General features: G+C 40.8%; 2 protein-coding genes and 1 pseudogene across 3 annotated transcripts in view; 1 reads left to right on the plus strand and 2 right to left on the minus strand.

Annotated features, from left to right (window-relative positions):
• The first annotated feature begins 242 nt into the window (after positions 1–242).
• LOC110505505 (muscarinic acetylcholine receptor M5-like) lies at positions 243–3474 on the plus strand. The gene has a single exon (XM_021584763.2). It carries the CDS (start codon positions 327–329, stop codon positions 1908–1910), a length of 1584 nt encoding a protein of 527 aa, XP_021440438.2. The 5' UTR covers positions 243–326; the 3' UTR covers positions 1911–3474.
• On the minus strand, positions 3472–7304 carry LOC110505506 (annotated as a pseudogene).
• Positions 7305–11056: 3752 nt separating this feature from the next.
• Positions 11057–15553, minus strand: part of LOC110505507 (KATNB1-like protein 1) — a 70439-nt gene continuing 65942 nt past the window's right edge. The window contains exons 1-10 of one of the 2 annotated variants that reach the window (XM_021584765.2): positions 14761–14915; positions 13985–14111; positions 13786–13823; positions 13068–13314; positions 12820–12935; positions 12679–12729; positions 12496–12591; positions 12319–12417; positions 12116–12209; positions 11057–12017 (exon numbers count right to left, since the gene is read on the minus strand). In XM_021584765.2, the coding sequence (XP_021440440.2) occupies positions 11985–12017; positions 12116–12209; positions 12319–12417; positions 12496–12591; positions 12679–12729; positions 12820–12935; positions 13068–13314; positions 13786–13823; positions 13985–14111; positions 14761–14909 (1050 nt within the window). In that variant the 5' untranslated portion in view covers positions 14910–14915 and the 3' untranslated portion in view covers positions 11057–11984. Of the gene's footprint in view, positions 12018–12115; positions 12210–12318; positions 12418–12495; positions 12592–12678; positions 12730–12819; positions 12936–13067; positions 13315–13785; positions 13824–13984; positions 14112–14760; positions 14916–15553 lie in introns of those variants that run through there. The other variant, XM_021584766.2, reaches the window with a different exon arrangement.

The raw sequence follows: 15553 nt of genomic DNA on the forward strand, positions 1-15553 counted from the left end.
ACAGTCTTACTGAGTGTTTTTTCAAGGTGCATGGTCCCCATCTTTGGCCAGTGTTAACATTGGTGCCCTGCCCACTAACTCACTAGCTGATGATTGTTGATTATTACTGCCATCTAGTGGCTGGTGGCTCTTGTGGCACTACTCGTTGTACATTTAGTTTTGAGTTTACATCAGGAGATCACCCATAAACTGCATTTGTTATTTTATTAACTCACTTTATTATTTCTTCTTTTCAGGATATCCTACTCAAGATGGCGCACCCGGCAGACTACTCTCTCATAGTCATACCACTGATACCACAATAAGGACAACTTGAGAGAAACAACATGGAAGGTGAAGGAATAAAGAACTCATCTATAAATGGCAATGCGACCGACATCCACCTTGCCACACACAGTCTATGGGAGGTCATAACCATAGCAACTGTGTCGGCCATCGTGAGCCTGATTACGATAGTGGGCAACATCCTAGTGATGCTGTCATTTAAGGTAAACAGCCAGCTGAAGACAGTCAACAACTACTACCTACTGAGTTTGGCTGTAGCTGACCTCATTATAGGTGTGTTCTCTATGAACCTCTACACCTCCTACATACTGATGGGCTACTGGGCGCTGGGGAGTATTGCCTGTGACCTCTGGTTGGCTTTGGACTATGTGGCCAGTAATGCGTCAGTGATGAACCTGCTGGTCATCAGTTTTGACCGGTACTTCTCTATCACCCGACCTCTGACCTATAGAGCCAAGCGCACCCCAAAACGGGCTGGGGTCATGATAGGCATGGCCTGGCTGGTGTCCCTCATCCTGTGGGCCCCTCCCATACTGTGTTGGCAGTATTTTGTGGGGAAAAGGACAGTCCCTGAGAGGCAGTGTCAGATCCAGTTTTTCTCTGAGCCAGTGATAACATTTGGGACAGCCATTGCTGCGTTTTACATCCCTGTGTCGATCATGACCATCCTTTACTGTCGGATCTACAAGGAGACGGAGCGTCGCACCAAGGACCTCGCTGAGCTCCAGGGCATCAACAGTTCCACAGACGCTGGTACCACCAAGCCCCAGAAAACCATAATCAGATCCTGCTTCAACTGCAACCAGCTCAGCTCTGCCTCCCGGGACAGAACCCAGGCCTCCTGGTCCTCCTCCAACAGGAGCCACGCAGCCAAATCAGCTGCTGCCACCAACGATGAGTGGTCCAAGAGCGACCAGCTGACCACCTTCAACAGCTATGCCTCCTCGGAGGACGAGGAGCAGCCCGTGTCCCCGGGGGTCTTCCAGCCCACCTACCGGAACCAGTCATGTGGGCCGAGCACGGGTGCAGAGGGCTGTGAGAATGAGCAGCTCAGCAGTTACGAGGACAACTTCTTCCACACGCCTCCCAAGACCAACTCCCATAAGAGCAAGAAGTGTGTGTCCTACAAGTTTAAACCAGTTCCCAAAGACACTACCAGCGGTGCCCAGCAGAGCAAGAATGGGGACACCAACATGGTCCCATCATCTTTCTCCTCAGCAGACTCCATGAGTGCCCCACCCTCCACCACTTCCTGCAAGCCAATAGACGCAACTCTGAAGATCCAGCTGACCAAGAGGAAGAGGATGGTGCTGATTAAGGAGAGGAAGGCTGCTCAGACTCTCAGTGCCATCTTGCTGGCCTTTATCCTGACATGGACACCATACAACATCATGGTGCTCATCTCCACCTTCTGTTCTGACTGTATCCCTGTGTCTCTCTGGCACCTGGGCTACTGGCTATGCTATGTCAACAGCACAGTCAACCCCATGTGCTACGCGCTCTGCAACAAGACCTTTCAGAAGACCTTTCGCATGCTGCTGCTTTGTCAGTGGAAGAAGAAGAGAGTGGAAGAGAAACTCTACTGGTATGGGCAAAACCCTGCAGTGAGCAGCAAACTAACTTGAGCCATTCACTCTGTCCTTCCAGAGGAACAAGTATGAAGACCATATGACTCAGATACACATGGATATGTTTCTGTTTGGTACTTGAATTATGCCTACAGGTAGGGTGTGTCAAATGTACAAAGGTTAGAGACAAGACTAGTTTGTTCGTGGTGTGGTTCTTTAATCAGTACTTTGCTTACTGCTCACAAGAAATACAAAAGTGCTTTGCCGAAAATGTTGACACTGTACACCAATACATCATTGAATATGAAAATATAAAAACATAACCCGACATGCACAAAAAAGTGAGAGATGTTTTATTAAAAAAACATTGTTTTAGAGGTATTATGTTAGACTACATTGTGTTTGCTTTAAGGGCTATCACAGTTTTTGTCGTGGTTTTAAAGCGAGCTGGACAACAAACGATTGTACACTCATCAAAGCCTTGTTCACGTGTGGCAGCCAATCTTTCCACAAGCACAAACACATACAGTCCAAATGAAGCCAGACAGCACAGAAACACAGGGGAAGAGATTTGATGAAAGTAAATGCTGAGGTTTCAGTATCAAATTCTTCCAAATAACTATTACTTTTATTATCGACTCAGCAGCTTTAAAGTGCACAAACATTTCATAAAACGTGATTTTATCCTATAGTTCACTGGACACTTCCGCATAAAGTATACACCTAACCAGGCAAGTGCACAGATAGGGGTCTAGCTGTGCCGTCCCACCTGCCCCTTTGCCCTCCCACTCGCCGAGTGCCCTTTTGGATGGTGGTATATATACTTTTTTGGTGTACAGGTTTGTTTTTGTTGTTCTGATCTCACCCAAGTCATTGTGACGTCATCAAGTTCAGATAAGAATTGGCCTTTAATCAATTATAGTGGGTACCTCTTTGTTTGGTGGTTAAGACCCAAGGATGAAATCTTATCAGGGAGTGATTTCACCTGCCCAGGGTCACTATAAGTCACTTAGCACAGTGACAGCTCTCTACACATTTACATTCAGGGGGAGAGCAGGTTTGATTCATGCACTGTTCTGTGTCATGTATTCATAACAATCTGTTTTATGTCCATCTGTCCTCAGGATACAGGCCTTTGTTTTGGTCGTTCTGTATTGGACTTTATTATCATTCTCATCTACCCATTGATAGAAATAGCATTAAAAAAAAAAAAATGACATCGCTGAGTACTGCTTGCAATTGATCATAAGAAAATCTACTGTAAACTCAATGTATATAATCTTGTTTGATTCAGTACATATTGGTTTTTCTACCAACAACCAACACATACAAAGGTCATTCATTCAGTGATATTGGGTGAGTGAGTAAAAATACTGCAAATGTTGTATTACATGTGTAATAAGCTATGATATCATGACCACAAAATGTTTGGTATCGGCGATCATTTAGACTACAAGAAAACTGCACTTGAAATTTTGGGGGGGAAGGTCGAGGAGGAGACTTACGTGTATGAAATCCCTAAAATAATGATAGATTCTTTTATTACTTAAAAAAATGTGTGACAAGTATATTACAGTATTTTGGTCTCTGTGTATTTCTGAATTAAAAGTGTTGAACTATTGTCTCTATTATGTAAACAATGTTTTGAGAACCCCTGCATAAGTACAACCACATATTATCAGGAATCAAGGTAAGACCCAAGTGCAGACTGTGTGAAGTAACAATGTTTATTGTAACCACAGGGGCAGGCAAACGACAGGTCGAGGCAGGCAGCGGTCGATAATCCAGAGCAGAGGCCAAGGTACAGGACGGCAGGCAGGCTCAGGGTCAGAGACAGGCAGTGGTCAGGTACAGGGCCAGGACAGGCAATGGTCAAAAACCAGGAGGACGAGAAAAAGAGAGACTATGAAAAAACAGGAGCTGAGACAAACCTCTGGTAGGCTTGAACAAACAAGACGAACTGGTAACAGGCAGACAGAAAACACAGGTTTCACAGGACAGGTGAAACAGATCAGGGCGTGACATCTATGGTATTGATCAACCTAATCTCCAGACAACACTCACAGTTCATCCTTCGTACAGTCCCCAGTGCGGACCACCATCACTGTGTCCGAGGGTTTTACCATCATCCAGGCGTACTTACACGGGTGCTCCTTGTTGCAGTCCTTTTGCCAGTAGATGACGTTCCTGCGGTTTAGGTTGGCTCCAGCACAGGCGTTGTACCTCCAGCCCCCTCCTGCCACACCCCAAAACTTCAGTTCGGCACAGTTCTGGAAGTAATTGTTGTCTCGGTCCATGGTGGTAAACCTCTGGTTGTCATGCAGGTAGTTATCTGTGTCTTAGGTGAGAGTGTCTAAGGCAGTGCCCTGGAACAGACCAAGATGCAGCCTGAACCAAAACCGCTCTTCCTCCACCATAAAAGGACATACTTGCGCATCTTGGTGATGGCAATCTTTGTTCACTAGCTTGACACATAGCTTGTAGCGTCCAGGCCCTTGGGAGAGGTGGTGGAGGAGTTCATTCCCCAGCCAGTGGTCACCAGTCACCCTGCTTGTATTCGACACAGGTGCGGTTGAAGTCCACGCTGCTGTTAACCGTGATGTGCTGTACTACGGTCCAACTACCCTCTTGAATGGCGCAGTAGGCCAGGGTGGGGTAATCACCAGGCTGAATCAGGTACACTCCATCTCTGGCCTGAACCCCTAAACCCATCAACATCTCATAACAGTATCTGGGGTACTCTGCAGGGTGAAATAGCAACAAACTGAATTAACACCCACAGTACTTAGATCACACAAAGAGTTGATGGGTAACATGAGGTCAAGCTGAGTAAATCAAAGCAGATAATCTGGATTGCTTTTTCTAAGCATTACTTACACCTATTCAAGGTACTATGATGATGATTAAAGGGATACTTCAGGATTTTGGAAATTAAGCCCTTTATCTATTTCCCCAGACTCAGATGAACTGGTGGATTTGTATGTCTCTGCATGCAGTTTGAAGGAAGTTGCTAACTAGTGTTGGCGCAATGCCTGGAAGTCTATGGCAACTGCTAGCATGCTAGTAGATATCATAGACTTCCAGACATTGCGCTAATCCTAATTAGCATTGGCACGCGAAACTACCTCTAACTTTCGTCATATAGGATGAAGACTCAGAGACATAAAAATTGTATCCACCAGTTCATCTGACTCTGAGGAAGTAGATAAGGGGCTTCATTGACAAAATCCCAAAGTATACATTGAACCTGCCACTCCCTGTCTTTTCAGCGATGGACTAATCCTCATGGATATTGGCAGTTCCAACACACATGGGATTTCAACGTGTTCATCAAACATTGATGCTCTAACATCATTTCTCAGCTGTTCAGTATGACAAAAGTGTATCACAACGATACACGAATGCTCTTATTAGCAGATAACAAATGTGAAACGTGTAACAAGTGTATAGAAAGGATGATGCAGAAGGGTCAATAAGTCATTCGGTCTAGACTTTGGCATTTGAACTACCTCCAGAATAATGGAGACTCAAAACAAACTTGTTTGTCTATCAGCAAAGATATGAGACTTAAAATGACCACACATAGCCCACACATACAGTGGGGCTTCTCATTCTACATCATCAGAGAAGTAAAGCCCTTCTCAATCAATACCATTTAAAGCCCAAATTAAATCCGCCTGAAATGATACATGACAGCTACAGATCAGACTATTTAAGGTATTTGGAAGTAAGTATTTTGATTATTATTTTTAAACACAAGTAGTGTAGGAATGTATTTGGAAATACACAGTTCCAAAACGCTATATACACACATTTTTCATAAGGGTGTTTTTTCATCAGAAATGATTGCTTATGATTGCCTTCTTGTGTGAGTGTGAAATAGTACTGTTCAGATACTTTATTAATATATTTAAGATGTGTATTAAAATGTTTTTTTTGTTGCAAAATGCTATACAGTGCCTAGTGAAAGTCTATTCACCCCTTGCACAGTCTTCACATGTTTCTGCCTTTAAGGTAAATCTAAATAAGAAAGAGTAAAGGATGGACAATTAAAGGATGGAATTATTTTCCCTATAGATCTACAAAACCTGCTCCACATATTCAAAGTGAAAGAAAGTTAGAGAAAATGTTCTAAATTAATTAACAATAAAATAACAAAGATGTCTTGATTGCGTAAGTCTTCACACCCCAGAGTCAATACTTGGTGGAAGCACCTTTGGCAGCCATTACAGCTGTGAATAATTGAAATAATATTCTACACATTTTACACATAAATACTCCCATGCATTTAAACCCAGGTCTGTTCGGTATTTGAAATAAGTACTTGAAAGTATTTTCAAATATTAGGCTTTTTATAGAACATTTTTGAAAGTACTGTCACGACTTCCGCCGAAGTCAGTCCCTCTCCTTGTTCGGGCGGCGTTCGGCGATCGTCGTCACCGGCCTTCTAGCCATCGCCGATCCACTTTTCATTTTCCATTTGTTTTGTCCTTGTCTTACACACCTGGTTTCAATCCCCCAATTACTTGTTCATTATTTAACCCTCTGTCCCCCATGTTTGTTTGTGAGTGATTGTTTATTGTATTGCGGTCCGTAGTTGTGGCCTTGGATTATTTGACGTGTATTGTGATTATTGTTCAGTTAAATTGCGTACATTACTCATATCTGCTGTCCTGCGCCTGACTCATCTACACCAGCTACACACAGACGCATTACAAGTACATTCAAATACTTCCAATAGCTGTAGTTGATTTAGGCCACATTATTTGAAAATATTCAAATACACAGAAGTATTTAAACATCAAATAATCAAATACACATATTTGAACCCAAGTCTGCTACAGATACAGCCACACGTTTTAATGTACAATCCATCTCTACATTTTGTTAGTAATGACATTACATGAATGTCCATACCATTAATTCCCTGGTTGAGGACCACCTTGTGCTCTTCAGAGGCCAGGAGACGTGTCCTTTCAGCTAGCAGGGATTCAGTGTGTACTCCCATCAGACTTATCACCAGTGCTGCTGCTAATGCCACTGTCCATGTCCCAAAACTCTTCGAACTGGATGTTCCTTCATGGTGAACGGACATGTGGATTCACCGAGTGGCAATGCATCATTTCTCAAACAATTTTACTACACCCCTTCGAGAGATAATTATCCATTTTCATACATGGACAAAAATATGTAATTCTACTCCTGTCACAGTTCATAGCACAACAGTCCACTGTATACAATGACTAGAAATCCTACTTTAGTAACAATGAAACTTACTAAACTGTAACGGATGAACACCCTTACCTCCACTGTTACTGCACCACTGCCTGTGTGTGCTGAGCTCTGTGACTATAAGCTGTCAAACATACAGTAAACTGTACTTTGATAGCACTAAACAGAGAGAGAAGGGCAGAGAGAGAGAGCAAACAAGGCTAATCAGGCTGCCAACCATAGACCCAGAGTCCACGGAGGTGCAGTCCTTTCCACACAGCCTCTACAGGCCAGTCACGACTGGACTTCAGCCTAAGCTTCCTTCATGTCACAATAGGAAACACCAAGGGTTAAAGCCAGCCTTCACTTATCTGTGTCAAGTGGGATTCATATCTCACCTTCCAAACACTTCCTCCACTCTTGGGAAGTAGAGATTGCAACCTTAGTCTTGGTGTTGCAATGTCAGTTTGTTTTAGTTGATCAAGTGGAACAACAAACAAACATCTTTTAAAATGGACTATCAATCACACGCATACTGTAAATTTGTTTCCCCATCCCCACACCTCCTGTTCCACCTTGTTATGCAAAGAGGGTTTTTAAAGCTATTTGTGATTTTAAAAAACTAATTACAAAGATAGATGATCTTCAACTATCAAGTCCTAAACGAAGCACCATAATGATAAGGCCTAAACAAAGCACCATAATGATAAGGCCTAAACAAAGCACCATAATGATAAGGCCTAAACAAAGCACCATAATGATAAGTCCTAAACGAAGCACCATAATGATAAGGCCTAAACAAAGCACCATAATGATAAGTCCTAAACAAAGCACCATAATGATAAGGCCTAAACAAAGCACCATAATGATAAGGCCTAAACAAAGCCCCATAATGATAAGTCCTAAACAAAGCACCATAATGATAAGGCCTAAACAAAGCACCATAATGATAAGGCCTAAACAAAGCACCATAATGATACGGCCTAAACAAAGCACCATAATGATAAGGCCTAAGCAACTTATCTTCATGATGATTAAATATACAGTAAATTGTGTGGTGGTTCATTTCTATATTATCAAATGAGAAGAGACAAACGTATCACACAAGTTTATACTTAAACTGAACCTTTATTAGTGAGAGCTTTGAAATAGCGATGGCTGGTCGACAAATCACCGTCTCTGATGATTCCTTGAGAGCCCCGAGACAAAAGTACAAAGGTCTTTTATAGCCAAGATACACCCCTTTCAACCTTGGGGCCAAAGGCTAAGATTTGTTGTACTGCAGACTGTATCTGCTGTGCCATCAGTTTTTATTGTACAGACCAGTGTCTCGCCCTGCGACTCAAAACTGGAACCATCTCTCCCTGGTACGGTATAGAACAGAAACATTAATCCATGCCCTGAAATGCTCTTTAGGTTTTATCACCCAAAAGACATCGTAAATCTCGTGTCAGTTTGATCTCCCAGATGCCCATCCTCAGTAGAACACACATACAACTGTTAAGAATACTGTATTCTGTTGAATGAAACAACCATTTGATGCAATAAAAGTATTATAACGTAATCTTGCAATTTTGCTCTCACATTCCCCCATTTCAAGAGTCCTCTCAACTTAAAAGAAAATTACAAGATTTAAGAACATTCGTTCACATGTCAAAAATGTATATACAGTGTATTCTACATAAACCAAGAAGCATAAAAGCAATAAGTCATTGCATGGGTTCCTGCACATGACCGGCTGCTGTAGCACTGGCTCAGCCTCCTTCCAAGAAACTCAGCACTGTCTCCTATTTCAACCACCAACACATTTTCAAAGCATTCTAGCAATTTGTCTGGGAAGGTTATGATACAGTCACCTGCACGAACCCATGAAGAAAAACAAAAAATGCATACAGTTTATGAGATTCAAAGCTATATCTTCATAGACAGTGAAAAGCACATGTTTAGTGTATAATGCACTGCATGCAACAATGGAGGTTTAATAAAATAAGCTTTAGTTATACATCACACTCCAATGGATCAGCATGGTATGGTGGAAATGATTATTTCCATCCCAGAAACTAAAATGAGCATATCTTGTTGGACAAATCCAGGTAGTGACTCCTAGTTAAAGTAAAACGTATTCCATTGGTGCCTAATGAACATGACCCAAGACAAGCATCACAATTCCACTATTTATAAGGCAATGCCTATAGAGCAAATAGATTAGGATCAGTTTCACTCTCCAGATCAGAGTTCACCCTCTCCATTCACCAGGGCATGATGAGAATAGTGTCAACATCTTTAGTTCATAACAGCAAAACAATCAATCCCTAATACATTCATGGCTTCACTCATATAGTTATTAACATACTAAACTCAAATCAATCCTTCCGTTTTAAAAATCATTCAGTTTCCAAATCATAATTAAAAACCCAATTAATTATCCAACCAAAATCTTGAATGACATTGCTCAGTGATTCAAATTGGTCCTAACACTCAAAGTAAAAAAAAACTCAATTTAACACACATTGGCAGAATGTACATTTATATTAACATCCAGTATAATTATCCCATAATTCTACTATTACATTGTTGTATCACGATTATAATACAGATCAGTATCTCAATGCATTCTTAATCTAAATTACTATAATTTCATGTATTGTAGACCTCTACAATCAACCTGATACCCCAAAAGTCTAAAACAATTTTGGGCACAGTTGACAAACCCCGTCCTTCAGGCACTGATTCTTCTGGCGTCCTTTTCGTCTTCTTCAGATAGCTTTACAGTTCAAAGTGGATGGCCGTGATAATGTCCCAATTTCAATGTCTCACCTGAGCCGCCATCACCTTTACCACCCATTATGTCTTGTCCATTCGTCCGTCAACCAGTATACCAGCAACACAAGAGAAGTTTAGAACAGATCCCTCCCCATGCTCACTCCATGTGGACTCCTCTCACACTCCTGAGATAAGACATGAGAGAAAAGCAGTTGATAGCTTAGATTGGATGCTGTACACCGGTTGCTGGCTCGGACTCATTTCTCTCGGTAGAGGGGGTTTTGAAGTACACACACTGTTCGGTCCAATTATCTCTTCCATGCATTAAAATACCGTCTGATGTCACTTTTCATGATAGCCTCGAGAGGACAGATCAGAACAACAGTTTAGTTCCGTTCATTAACTGTATGATAAATGATTACTTTTACCAATTATTCTTAATACAAATGTCTAAACATATGTCAAAGCGAATAACAACACATTCTATTGAAACTATTCTTTCAAATTGGCTTATACTCCCCATCACACTGTCAACTTCATCACAGAGCCACAGGATCAGGGAGTTAGACCTATAACCCATCGGGAACAGAACAAACAACACAACAATACACTCCTTCACATATCACTCCATACACTCCTACACATCACTCAAGGTGTGTAAACTTCAATCCAAAACTTCAGGGGACTGTACCCTCCCCATTTTTAACACATTACTCTCCATGAGAGTAATGTGTAAAAACAAAAACACTACTACTGGTCAAAAAAATAAAACAAAAATTAAAATAACAAAATCAAATTAAAATATTTACTCTTAAGAACTCCATAAAGAAAAAGGATTGTACCCATATGGTCATAGGAACATAGACTTAGTCAAAGGCAATGCCCTCTCCTTCTTCCAAATCACAAATATCATAATTATCAATATTACAAATGACCTTGAAATCAGTATTACAAATTACCTTAAATACATTATCCAAATGGCTTTCCAACAGTTATCATTGTATAGACCAGTGTCTGGCCCTCCGACTCCAAACTGGAACCATCTCTCCCTGGTATGATATAGAACAGAAACATTGACCCATGCTCTGGAACGCTCTTTAGGTTTTATCACCCAAAAGACATCGTAGATCTCCTGTCAGTGTTATCTCCCAGAGGCCCATCCTCAGCAGAACACACACACACAATAGTTAAGAATACTCTATTCTGTTGAATAAAACAACCATTTGATGCAATACAAGTATTATAACGTAATCTTGCAATTTTGCTCTCACAATTGAAACACATTTCTTCATTATTTTGGAGGACCTCTGCACTAAGACAACACATACAAGTACCTTATGAATAGGGGAAGTAATCTTTCCTAACCATGTGACCTGACAAATAAAAACGTAGTTATACTCTCAGTCCTAGTTATCGGCTCTAACTAGGGCTAGAGTATTTCAGTATAGCCTGACTAAAAATACGGGGCAGTGGCGGTTGCTAATAACTAATTATGCTGTACTGCTGCCCGGCTGGCAGTCACTCTGGAGCTGCCGGCACTGACCAACACATGCTCCCACTGAGACTCACCTCTTCTCTCTCACCACTCAGTGTACCCCCTCTCGCTACCTTTTCTCTCCGACTCCATCAACCAACAGCCAACCATTCCACTCTGAAACACCACTGCCTGGCTGAACACAAAGGTGTCACATAACCTTACTGGCATTTTCATTTATAAAAAAATAAAATAATTTACAATAAAACAATGTCAAGTACCATTTTAATTCATCCAACACAACTTCAATTGGTTCTCTACTGTAACCAATCAATTGCACACACTTTCATCCTTTGGATTAATTTCATACCATTGAAATTTAGTGAGGTTAAATCATGTTAGCAATTGTGGACAAGGGTTGGTCATCTCAAATTGTAATTAAAATTCTTAAAAAATAACAAGGCACAATCATTGTATGGAGTGGCTCTCTGGCACTACAGCAGGCACTCTTTGGGCACTGTTTAGGAGCCCTCAAATTAATTTGGTAATGCTTTTGCCCACATCAAAAGTCAAGTAGTGCAGATCATTGTGTCACAAGTCTATTGTGTTCTTATGTGGTTTCCAACTCTCCAACGACATGTCATCAGGACTGGACTGGAGCTTGGCATGGGCCACCATTGCGATCAGGGCAATTGTAACAGGTAATAGTCTATAACCTAGAAAACAAGAACGAAGATGACAGAAATTTCACTAACACTATTTGCACTTGTCTTAGATATATTCAAATTACCATGTATCGTAAATTAGAACCCACCTTTGCTATGTCACCTGCACTTCCTGGAACTGAACTCAAATGAGGCTGCTGGTTCCAAAACTCCTTTAGCTGCTGTTTGAACACTTGGATATTTCTGCAATGATCATTAAAAACAGAGAGGTTTTAGTTACACATGGGGCGTGCCTGCACCACAAAGAATACACATCTCCATAGCTTCCAGTCAGCATGTTAAGTAAACATACCCATCCATAGATTGTGTGTCAGTTCCTCCACTTGCTGAGAGCTCTGGCCACCAATGTCTTAATACTGACTGTACCAATCGTAAACCAGCTACCAGGTGCCTGCAAGACCACATGGGATTAGTTTAGTTGGATTTTCAAGAATTTGTAATGAAAAGTGTCATTAACGGTGGTACTCACTCTTCATATGGAGTAGTGAGGACCTTTTTCACTAGGGGGAAAAGGTCAACACAACAGCCAATGGAAACGCTGGGTGACTCTGACTCACCATCAAGGCTATCGGTGAAAGATAGAAAATAAATGTCATGAAACTTCAATTGTAATCATTGCTTTTTACCCCTAAAAATAAAATGAGAAATGTACCTTTTTGTTATCACTGGAAGAAAATCAACAAACACACCAGTGTCTTGGATCCTGATGGAGAAAAGAGCTTTGCTATTATAGAATCACAACTTTGTGTCAATAAAGCCTTAGATATTTCAATCTTGACAAGTTCTACCGTACCTTAAAAAATACGTAAGCAGTTCTCCAACATTTCTTTGCCACAGGGTCAAAGCTACACTCAGTCTCAGATTTCTTCCAAAGAGCACCTCTGTCATTGTGTTGTGGTCTTTTGATAACTGAAAAACAGCAGAGCGGTGATGGAATACATTCAAAAATTTGTGACAACAAGCATATCACGATGATAAGATAATGAGACAACCCACCCCAAAGACATTAGACAAATATAATACACTACTGATATTTCACACCTCTATGAAGTAGTCACTGTTTTTTGAACCAGCCTCGTCAGTCTTGTTAGGATGGGGGGCAGTGAGTGGAAACTCCCATGGGTCCATATAGAATATCTCTTCCATGTCCTGCACACAGGCCATTTCGTTCTCCTTGTTGGCCACATCACAAGTTTTCCATGTGGCTGGCTGCTTCCTTCGACAGATATTGAGATGGTGGGTCTTCCTCTTACACGACACAACCCGCTTCTGTCTCCCTGCCGGACATCTACAGTATGAAACATAAATATGGCTGAATACTCAGAAATACTACACTCAATCATAAATTATATGAAACAATGAAAAAAGGTGTGCACGTTGTTCCAGTTGAAGATTTCAATAGTGGCAATCAGCAGTTGTTTTGGTAAAAAGCAGGATGGGGCTGGAGAAATGTAACCACTCTCAAATTCACAGAGCTAATGATGAAATGACAGACCTTTCATGATATCAAAATTATAGTTATAACCATGTTTTGAGGCTATATAGTGTTTGTTACATTTTCTTTGTTTACAAACATTGGAGTAAGACAAGCTTATATTTGGTTCTGATGGGGTAAAATAGTTGAACTATGCTCATGAGGCAAAAAAAAGTTATATTCTTCAAGAATCCATAGGTATCATTAATTTATACATACAAAGATGAATGTAGCAATGGCAGATTGCCCCTTTAAACCCGTACTTTTGAAATGGCAAAAACCTACCTCTTCTTCTTAACGTCTTCCTTTTTATATAAATCCAACTAAAAGGGAAAGACATATTACAAAATCAATTTCAATTAATTGTATGGAGGTGTTACCAAAACATTGCTGATGCAGTTCAATAATGTCTATAATGTGTTGTTACAGTAATATAATAGACTGCAATTGAGAAGAATCATAACCCCTCCCTGCCGAAACTTACCTCCTTGGTGTACTTTGGATGAGAGTAGCATACTCTGTACTGGACCATGTCCTGCTCTTCAAGGCTTTGATATTCTCCCTCTTCACTATCATGCTCCTCTGGCTCCTCTGAGTCCATCATCAATATCCTGGAGGGTAAAGTACACATTGCAATCAATATACATCAAAACTCCTCACATAAACACAAAGCTCTGTAATGGGAATATCCAGAGAGACAATGTACAGCTGTTTGTATAAGAACAACTGTTTGAAGGGTTGACAGCCTAGCGAGAACCTGAATTACATCACACTGAACATACACTTTAAAAAGTCAGAGATACATTAAGGGGCAAAATTATTCCCAGGTTTTTCTTTGGGCCTATGTTTGCATAGGGAAAGAATGTGTAATTACATATCTAGCTACACCAAGCAGCTGGGTAAACGTGTTTTACCCACAATTCCTCGCGGGCACGTTGTTTATTATTTTTTAATAATGACGTAGCCAGAAAAGGAGAGCAAGGCTAGCTATGTTTAGTGCCACTTTTGGTTATGTTGCACATTTTAATTCATAGGAAGCTAATGTCTGTTTACCATTGTCACGATACATATCTCTTAAAGTTATCAGCCAGTAAAACCGGCATTGTAGTTTAAACATTTGCAGCAAGCGAGCTCGAGACAGCAGTAGAATGTGGAAGGATAGCTACAGATGAGCTCAATTAACGTTGCTTGTTAGATAACTAAAACTTCCTCGAGCTAACCTATTGTAATAGATAGCTTGCTATAGCTGCAATCACCTACCTGTCAGTGTTGATAGACGTTCTAAGATTTTCTGATCTCACAAGGCTGGTTTTGCTATCCGTTCGCCTTGGTTTCTTAACCCAACCGGAGCCCCTGTTACTTTTCTCAACAATGACCAGACACTGTTGGGGATTCATTAATGCACTCATTGAACAATAGGAATACTGGACTATTGTTGTGCACCCCCTAGTGTTCAACATGCTTGGTGCAGTCCAATTCAAAATGTAAATATTAACTGCTTCAAATACAGAATTAATTAATTATCTATTTTTGGTAACTTTTAGGTTCATCCTATTCTCGTAGTGGATTGGATCTTTCACTGCTTCACTCTAAAATACTATTTTAATAGAACGTTAAGGCTGCTTGTATGGAGACAATCACAAAGTGATACAGTTCTCATCCGTTAGACAGCCAATGCAAGAACATATTAACTCAAAGTGAATGAATTGTCCTTTAAATGAGAACACATCAACAATCACAAGCACACATCAACAAACACATCTGCTTTTATTGACTCATCATGCCTTGCCACACTGCATTTGCTGACTCCACAGGCTGCTGTTTCATCAGTTTGGTAGACTGATTCTGACTTCCTTATCAGAGAAACACTGACTGATTGACTGATTGTGCAGTCCTCTAGCACTACTGTATAAAACACTAGCACTACTGTATAATACACTAGCACTACTATATAGTACACTAGCACCACTGTATAATACTCTAGCACTACTATATAGTACACTAGCACTACTATATAGTACACTAGCACTACTGTATAATACACTAGCAATAC

This window comes from Oncorhynchus mykiss, chromosome 25 (assembly GCF_013265735.2).
Source record: "Oncorhynchus mykiss isolate Arlee chromosome 25, USDA_OmykA_1.1, whole genome shotgun sequence".
NCBI classification, from domain to species: domain Eukaryota; kingdom Metazoa; phylum Chordata; class Actinopteri; order Salmoniformes; family Salmonidae; genus Oncorhynchus; species Oncorhynchus mykiss.